We start from the raw sequence: 9,786 nt of genomic DNA, 5'->3' as shown, positions 1-9,786 counted from the left end.
TAAATTAATTGAAAAATTAAATTTCATAATTTGGGCTTTGCAGATTGTCTATGTACAAAATTTTTCACACAATTTCACTAACCCTTTTGAGATAAAATAACAAATTATAATTTGTGTGTATATCTTATTGTAGCCAATAGCCATATATGTAGTATTTATAGTTTTTGAAAGGATAAATTTAGATGCTAATTATTTCACGTTTAATTAATAATGCAAAACAGCTCTAACAAAACCATAGGCCACCAAACCAAAACGGCGTAGCTAGGGTATTTGCTGCCTGGTGCGGCTTAGGACTTGATGCCCTTTAAAATGGTCAAAAAAAAACAGATTCAAAGTGTCTTCTACTCTCACGTAGATCAAGCGTCAGACACTACAAAGTGACATTGGCTACCTAAAAATTATTCGCACCCGGTGCGACCACACCGCTTGCACCCCCCCCCCCCCCCCCCCCTAGCTACGCTACTGACTACAGGTCACAATTTACAGTTTTAAAAAAACGAGGATGATACATTTCCAGGAGCGTAGTGAACAGATGCGTTGTTCCGATCCACATGGGGATGTAAAAAGCCAATAGACATGGGCTCATCTAGAGACGCGTGATCTATTTTGTGACCTGGACTGTGCTTTTGAACAGATACATGAATAATGTATAAGTTTTTATTTTGTTTTTCAGGGCTAATTTTACGTTATTCAAATTTATGGAGTGGGCACAATACTATTCTGGGGTAGGCACGGACCACCCGGCCTTCTCTATCTATACGCCCATGCCATCTTCAATCTTTTATTTATTTTACATTTTTAAGTTATTTTCCTGCCGATTTACGGACTAGGTATTTGTATCAAGTATTACACTTGTTACATAAGACATTTCGTATTTATCTAGCGATATAATTAAAATTAAGTAAATATTTATAGAACGATATCGTTTATTTATAAATTACGTAGTTCTACAAAACATTCTCATCAGAGTCTGTCACCGCTCTTTATGACCCTTGATGTTGTCGTAGGATAGCACAACTCACGTGGCAGGTCCACGAAGCTATATAGTCTGCTGAACAGCCACTTTTATATTCACTAAACACTCAAATAATTATATAATTTGTCCACTTATACTATGAAATAATTTTGGCGAACGGGTGCTCTATATGACCGTATTGTATGGCAAGCAACGTGTCTTTAAGTCGTTGATATATGGGCTGAGGCTGCTCCATAGTAGGCATGGGGATGTTTTCGTCGAGGTATTCCACATTTTTAACGGGCGTGACGACGGCTGCCGTTCCCGATCCAAACATTTCCAGCAACTAATGAGATTATAAGAATAATGTTAATGTAATAATGTCATGTTTTTTTTATATTTTTAAACGTATGTATGTTTCATAACAATTCATATTTAAAAATGTAAAATTTATTATTTATGTCATTATTGGTAAAGTTTTTGTAATAAAAAAATCTAAATATAAGATTGAAATATTGTAAATATAAAAAAATCTTGTTTATTATTACAGTGTTAATATATATTTTTATAACTAAATTTTATGTAACTTTCAGACAGGAAACTTACCCGTCCTTCCTTATTTAATTGAATAACTCGGTCCATAGTGATAACTTCTTCTTTAACGATTAAGTCTTCCCATTGGCTAGCCAGTTCAAGAATTGAACAACGCGTGATTCCAGGCAGAATAAGTCCATTAAGCGGAGGCGTGCTCATTTGTTTCTCTATAGACACATATAAATTGTTAAAATTTTATCATTTCCGTCAAAATTAAAAAGCAGAAAAGAAATTTATTTAACTGTCATAAATCTGAATCGCAATCAATAGGTATATAGTAGTAGATATGGAAAGGAAAAGGAATTCAGAAAAATAAAATGATGTTAGCTACGAGCATTATTGCTTCAGATAATATAAAACGAGCATATACTGGTCAGAGGGTCAGCGCGCTATCTGCACGATAACATGACAATGTGGAATGTCTCACGCCGAGTGTCAATCCTAGCCGGGACGAGGCTACGTTACATGAAATAACGACGCTTCACTACATCAGACAGTATATTACCGATATTTACGATATTTCCAAATGTTATTGAGCTTTGCCACAAAATACTGACCTCCTTGTTCATTTATAAAAACGATGAAAATGTTCATAGATCCAACTTCAGTTAATTCTCGATTTGGACCAAATAACCACAATACTTGTTGATGTCCTAATTTTGCCGCTCGAGCCGTTGTCTCTGAAATAATTATTAGTATTATTTTAAAAAGAAGTTATTAACTAAAAAGATATTGACTAAAACATTAATAAGAGAAATATTTTTAATAAACATAGAATAATACCTATAGTTGGTCCATAGTTCGAGCCCACTTTTCTATTTCCAACTCCACCAGGAAAAGCTCGAACCACACTTGGGTCCGCAAAAATCGAAACCGCTCCGTCGGAATTCGGCTTATAGTACGAACTCACGGGACTCAAGATTGCAAATAGTAATGCTGACTCTGAGGCCACTATTCCGAATGTAGGCTAAAAATAAAACAATAAACTATTAATTCCAATTTATATATAAAATAATTTGTGGAATATATAAAGAAACTTTCTTATATATATATTTTTTAATTAAACTATCCTTTGCCCGCCTAACAGGCTAGATATAGAGAACCTAAGGCTACTCTGTACTTTATATCGTTTCTTTCTTTCTGCCCAATTAACGAGACTGTTTAAAAGCAGAATTCAACAATAAATTAAGTCTGAAGTACTTATAAGAAAAAGAAACTTTACACATAATATACACTTCAAAGCTAAAATCAAAGTCAAGAAATTGAAAAAAAGTAGGGATTACACACATGTTTTCTTAAATTAGGTATCTACGCGTTTTTAACAATATACTTATTATGTATGTTCAGTATATCCTTGGGGGGCGTTGTCATTATAAAATTAAATATTTCGCTTATTTATACAAGATAACAAAATAAACTTTACGCAAATATTTGCTTGATAAATGACTAAATGCGTAACATATTTTTGCCATTTTCTCTGATCTCTATTTACCATTCTTAAGAATTGTTTATTATTATTAGGTACTATAATAATATGTCTATTCAAACATGGGATTTTGCGTCGCTGTGATTTCGTGTTTCGTTATTAAAGCAACATCATTGTGACGGGTTATTTGCTCACTATAATATTTAGGTACTACGCAGCATGTAGACATAGAAACTACATACAAATTAAACGTAGATTAATTTAATTTTGAATTATGTTAGTATATCGTAATATATCAGGATACAATTTTAAAATACACATCGTATTCTATAATAGTTCAAGAAAATTCTACCTACCTCAGTGCCTATTAACGTAGGCCGAACATAGAGCGTAGAAGTCTCTGAATGAGGAACCCATTCTTGTTCAATTTGGATAAGCCGAACTATACACTTAATTAATTCATCCTCTTCAAACATTGGTAAACCTGACCGTTGGGCTGCTAAATTCATTCTTTTCATATTAAGGTCTGGTCGAAACAATCGTATTTTATCATCGGCTCCTCTGTATGCCTTCATTCCTTCAAAAAGCTGCAACAATAAAAGATAGTGCTTTTTAGTCATAGATATTATTATGATAGAGTTTGTATATATATTTTTGCAAATGCAAAAAGACATTTTTCAGTTACATGCATTCTAGTCTTTGCTAAATTCTATCTCATCACATATATCACAGTATATTATCAGAGAAGGTTATTGTAATAGGTAGATTATTTCTAACGTACTTGTATTGCATAATGTAGAGCTTTTGAAGCTGGATGCAGACTTAGATTTTCAAATGGAGTAATTTCCGGCTTTTGCCAACCGCCAAGGTGTTTGTGATAATTTATTCTGAGCATGTGGTCGGTAAAATATCTGCCAAACCCTAGTTCAATAGCCTCAGGTTTAGGTTGCAACTGGTAGGGGGCTGCTAATCTTACTTGCAAATCATCGTGCTGTGAAATTAAATAAGTTTATAGAGCATATTGATTAAAAAAATTATATATATATTTATATATATATAATTTTTTTATATTTATATATATTTATATTTTATAATAAATAATACTTTAATTGTTTTTAACTTAGACTAAACAAACTAAAGGAAAGTCTAAACAAGTACATATCTAACGTGTAAACAATCGGAGATAAGTAATTAAATTTAAAATATGATTATTTAAACAGTATAAGGTAATATTATTTTTCAGTTAATTTTCCTCATATTTTTCACAATTCTTAAATTTACGTAAGTAATAAGTATGTTATATAAAATAGATCATATCTATTCTTGTTGCTCACCTTAAAGGAGAACTCTGGGCTTATTTGCGGGCGTGGCGCGGTCTGTGGTGCGGTGGTTGCTTCGGGTTCTATGTGCGCGTTCTCTTCTACCTCTTTGTATCTAAGAAGTGAACTGCAGCACCTTACAGTCTGCATTTTGTGCTGGTTTTCGTATATCCATTTTATCAGGACCTGCACACGTATATAATTTTTTTAAATTGTTATAATATATTTTGAAATTGGTGTTAAGGCAGAGCGCGGTGTTGTGTTCCGCTACTCAACACGCAATGTGTCCGGAATTCAGCGAAAGGTGGGAAGCGGAGCGACTTAACACTAGGTTCCCTCTGTCTACCTTGCTGTATGCGGGATACAGCGTCAAAATTATTTTATATTTAAGTTTTTAAATAAACATTTTACTGTGTATGTGTTGATATATAATGTTTAATTACCAGCTAACCTCTGAAAATTATTGCATTGCATTTTCTATTTCATTTCAAAGCGTTGCTATAAAATTATAATTCAAAATGAGGCCGTCGTGGCGCAGCGGCACAAGGGTGTGTAACGCGACGGTTGTGGGTTCGATCCCCATTCGAGGAAGTGAAATATTTATTTACGTTTATATTTCCATTTCTTCGCTCTGGTGTCGAGGCAAAGCGTGACGTTGAGTTATGCCACTCAACACGTAATGCTTCCAGAATTCAGCAGAAAGTGGGGAACGGAGTGTCTTAACAATAGGTTCCCTCTGCCATGCTATCATTAACATCATTGTTATTATTAAAATCACTTCGTTGTGCTGCGTCTTGGAAAATACACTTTTATATTTGACAAATTATAGTTTATGAATATTTTTTTTTTTTTTACATTTTTAAAGTTAGTTTGAATTTTTTAAAAAGAAGAATTTTCAGTTACGATCATATAAACGTATTGTAAGTTAGGTTTTTAAAAGTAAGTTTTAAAAGTATCTCGTTACCAGTTTTTTTTTAACTTATTTGGACAGGCTATTGTAAGTATGTCTAGATAATGTCCACTGTATACGTACCTACACCAGTTTCTACGTTCAATTGTATTGTAAACAAAAAGTCAGTTAATAGACGATTAATTATTATGTAATAATTAATCGTCTATAATCGTTTATTCTTACATATGTAACATATTATGTACACTGCGGAACAATGACTTAGGTATTTATTTTGTACTCAAATTTAGCAAATTTGAATTTCAAATATATAAACCAAGCTGCGGCGTACAGTATTTAAAAATTTTCAATATAGAGGTCATATAACTTTAGTATTACTATATTATACGGTATTTCTTCTAATATCAATAATAAACAAGTCATTTTTTTAGAGAGAAGCAACTAGTAAGTACTTTATAAATAATTTATAAATATTTGGTTTATTCTATTTCACCTTGCAGCCAAACTAGTTTATAAGAATTAACTCTCTTCTTTCCCCGGTCTACGGAAATGTCACTATTCTTTCTAAAAAAAATCCATATAAACATTAAGTAGAAATTAAAACGTGCAATGTCAATGAAAAAATATAAATCAATTATTATATAAGTAACTAGCGTCCCGCTCGCGGTTTCACCCGCGTGAACTATGTTATTATTAATTTCTGTCTCCATGACTACGTCCTAGTGACGTCCATGCAAAATTTGAGACTCGTAGCATTTGTAGTAATGAAGTTTCATACAAACTTTCGACCCCAAAAACAACCCCTTAGAAGTCGAATATTGCAAATTCCCGTCTTAGCGAGCACCTACGTCGTATAAGTAACTCCTATGCAAAATTTGAGATTCCTAGCACATGTAGCTTCTGAGATTTCGTGATGAGTGAGTGACCTTTCGATTTTATATACATAGATTGAAAAAACGTCCGACTGCATAAAAAACAAAATCCAATCTTTTTTAGTCGTTAATTAAGACAAACAGTCGTGACCCATTTAAATTTTACAAAGCTCCTTAGGAAATATAATAAATAGCAGTCATCTTCAATTGTGTATGATTCCGAACTCTTAATAAAAGACACTGTATTTGCGAACCCCATGAAAAAAAATTAAATCTAATAGAGTACCAAAATATTCTGAATTAGTTCCTAAAATGCTTAGTTTTTTCACAATTAGGAGTAATATGAGTATTAAGATGTATATTTAACAATCTGCCCACTTGGACAGATTCCATGATAATGCAGGCACCACTACTGAACTTTAACGAAGGATTTTCCTGATTGTTCAGGACCATGACAGAAAGAGCATTAAAGACAGGCACAATTCTTGATTTTATATGGTTCTTATGAAGGATAATATAAAATAGACATATTTTTTTCCATGTATGTTGGAACTTTTGTTTAAGGTTTTTCAGTGAAATAGCTAATAATTTTTATCTCAAAAATTACAACCAATTTGGAAAATCTGATTTTTTTCTAGTATTCAGCATATGTATTAGTCTTATATATTTTCAAGATATTATGTCTCAAAATGATTTTTCCACAGTTTTATTTCTTAAAATTTTACGAAACATAAAAGAGAAACGTAAGTACCTAACGTAAGTATTTAAAAAAAATTCAATCGAATTGATAACCTCCTTTTTTACAGAAGTTGGTTAAAAAACAAAACAATGTAAGTGTTAGTTCAATTGTTCATTTTAAGAATAACTAACTCATTAACCTCAAGATCTATTTGTTTATTTTGAATTGCGGAGGGTAAAAAAAAATATAAAAATATACAAAATTTTCTTTTGCTAGATTCGAACCGATAAGAACGAATGGCTTTTTTTCTCTAATGTTTTAAAAATATTTTTCTATCCTGAGCTGGAAATAACACTTAGTAAATTAATTATAAGATACACTTCCAGGGCAGTTGAATGAAAGATTGGTTAAGTTCCGATTATGACATTCGATTAGAATTGAAAGAGTCGGTTTTTATTGTTAACTTTAATAGTGTGGAGATAGATTTTTTTCAAAAAAATATATGGGACCAAAATATATCCTGATTTAAGTCTAGACCTAGAACTAGAACTGGTTGCACAAATGCGTTGTATACGAAAAGTGGCTTTCCAAATTCCGATGCGATTACGAAAAATATTTTACATGTAGATTTCTTTACCTTCTTTTTTTATTTCGTTAAAACCTTATTACCTATCGTTTTTAAAACCATTTTACGTCTTTTTTCACATCTTTCTGTTCTTGTTGTATTTTTTAATATACTAAGAACACATTAATTAGCATTTTCTTTGTCAAATATATGATATTATTTTAGAAAAAAATTATATACTTACCTACCATAAAAAAAAAATATTAGGTAGGCACGTGTTTAATTATTTATTATTGTTTTAGCATAGCAGGTCACAGGAAACCTAGAAACTTAGTGTTCTGTTCACATTAAAACACTTAGAGGACGTTCAAATTTTGGAGGCATTGTGTGTTGAGTGGCGCAACTCAACGCCGCATAATAAATATTTTATATTATTAAAATTTACCTATTAATTATGGTTACAATCTAGGCTTGTGGTTATTTTTTGTACCATAATGTAATGCATTTAAGTTAACACGACGAAAATTGCAATCGATTCTAGAGATTAAATGAAAAATTTAAAAGAATATCAACAAACCTTGCTCCGACGAATAGGCATGTTATTTGAATCACAATAGGCTCACTTTTCACAATAATTTAATGAAATACGGGGCACAATTAGATTTTTTTTAAATATCCGAAAAGTAACTTTACACACCACTTAGATTAGTATTAATTAAGAGTTCGCAGTTAACTGACTTCAGTTCATCACGGCGCTAATATTTAAAGAGCAATAGATAAGATTGCGGGCTGACCTTTGACGTAGTCATTCACAGTCAACACAAATTATAAGACATCACTTGACTCAGAGAAACTTATCAAAACAAGAGCATTACGCACAAATATTTTTTAAAGAGCGCGCGCACAATTGTTGAGCAGTCCGACCTAAGCCTGACTGCGTAGGTCCCGAAGGTGGCGCCGTGGGGTCACGTAAAATATAATATGGTCTGCGTACATTCAACAATTTTCTTACATTGTCGCTTTTCTCCGTATATTGTATTTATAAACACAATTATTTTTTAAGTTTATTTAAAAAAAGAATTTAAGTATGTTTCTACATTGAATGAGATATTAAATAATCACAAAGGTAAAATTTACGATTGCTATTATTAAGTATTCAATGTGTGCAAAGTCTTAGGTCAATGAGTGTCCACATTCATAAACATTTTAATGAATATGTTAACAAGTCTTTCCAACTAAATTCCATTTATACGAAACATGATTAAATCTCTTTAAAAAAAATACTCCCTGTTTTCTTTCTGTCTGCTACTGCCTGTGTTCCGCCACTCAACAGACTATGCCTCCAGAATTCAGCGGAAAATAGGGAACGTAATGTTTGTTGTTGAATTCTTCGTTTCCCTCCGCCTATCCTGCTGTGTACGAAATACAACGCGGCGTTAAAAAAAAATATATACATATGATTTGAACAATATAACAAAATATTAAGAGATTACACTGCAATTGAGTGTTAATTTTGTGTTAGCCATGCATTCTTTAATGTACTGAACCCATTAAAATTTTAAACATAGTAAGTACTACATCAAAATCAAAATATATATTTAACTAGCGGACGCGCGCAGCTTCGCTTGCGTATTTAAGGGTGAATTCTAATAACCCATGAAACATGTGTTCAATAAAATATTTTAAAGAGTCTAAATTTCAAATTTTATAAAAATCGGTGGCGATTTAAAGATTTTTCCATACAAACTTTCAACCCCTTATTTGCACCCTAAGGGGGTGAATTCTAGAAAACCATGAAACACGTGTTCAATTTAATACTTTTAAAAATTTAAATTTCAAATTTTATAAAAATCGGTACCGATTTAAATTTTTTTCCATACAAACTTTGAACCCCTATTTCACCCCTTTAGGGTTAAAATTTTTCAAAATCCCTTCTTAGTGGATGTCCAGATTACGGAAGTAAACTTTTGTCCAAATTTAACGTTTCTACTATCAGCGGTTACGGCTGTGCGTGCGTCTTACCTCAGTCAGTGAGGACAAGTCCTTTTATATATATAGATTATAATAAGCTGATCTGGGTGTATGATAATGTTTAGTAGAGGCAGAAAATACGAAAGGGGTGTAAGGGTATATTGCTGCCAGCAACAGAATTAATGGTGGCCTAGCTGCATGGATGAGACAGCGAAACCTCAGCATAGCTGCAATACACTACGCGTACACGGGCATTAAAAAAATAAAAGAAAAAAAATGCTGACAAGATGCAATCTCTTGGTCCTCAGTCCTCTTCCAGGAAATTAATTATAACAAAATTATTATAATTATTATAATTTCCTTGCTCTATGGTAAATAATAAGCATTCCTTTAAGTATGTAATGCCATATAACGAAAATAGGCAATTGCAATTTTCGAGAAAATTAAGTATTTTCAGAAAGTGGTACAATTCGCTTTTCAATCAAATGGTTTTTA

At 32.1% G+C, this 9,786-nt stretch overlaps 1 protein-coding gene across 1 annotated transcript; it reads right to left on the bottom strand.

Moving 5' to 3' along the window:
• Positions 1 to 463: 463 nt before the first annotated feature.
• Bcat (Branched chain amino acid transaminase) lies at positions 464 to 8,245 on the bottom strand. The gene is made up of 8 exons (XM_085200576.1): positions 7,898 to 8,245; positions 4,310 to 4,480; positions 3,757 to 3,966; positions 3,332 to 3,562; positions 2,333 to 2,516; positions 2,107 to 2,229; positions 1,562 to 1,716; positions 464 to 1,301 (listed from the first exon to the last, which is right to left on the bottom strand). Exons 1-8 carry the CDS (start codon positions 7,916 to 7,918, stop codon positions 1,113 to 1,115), a joined length of 1,284 nt encoding a protein of 427 aa, XP_085056702.1. The 5' UTR covers positions 7,919 to 8,245; the 3' UTR covers positions 464 to 1,112.
• Between the last annotated feature and the right edge of the window lie 1,541 nt (positions 8,246 to 9,786).

The sequence above is a fragment of the Heliconius melpomene genome, chromosome 17 (genome assembly GCF_056956725.1).
Source record: "Heliconius melpomene rosina isolate 202511_hmr_F chromosome 17, ASM5695672v1, whole genome shotgun sequence".
In the NCBI taxonomy this organism is placed as follows: Eukaryota; Metazoa; Arthropoda; class Insecta; order Lepidoptera; family Nymphalidae; genus Heliconius; species Heliconius melpomene.
The sequence above is the reverse complement of the archived record's forward strand: the minus strand, read 5'-3'. Positions and strand labels throughout refer to the sequence as shown.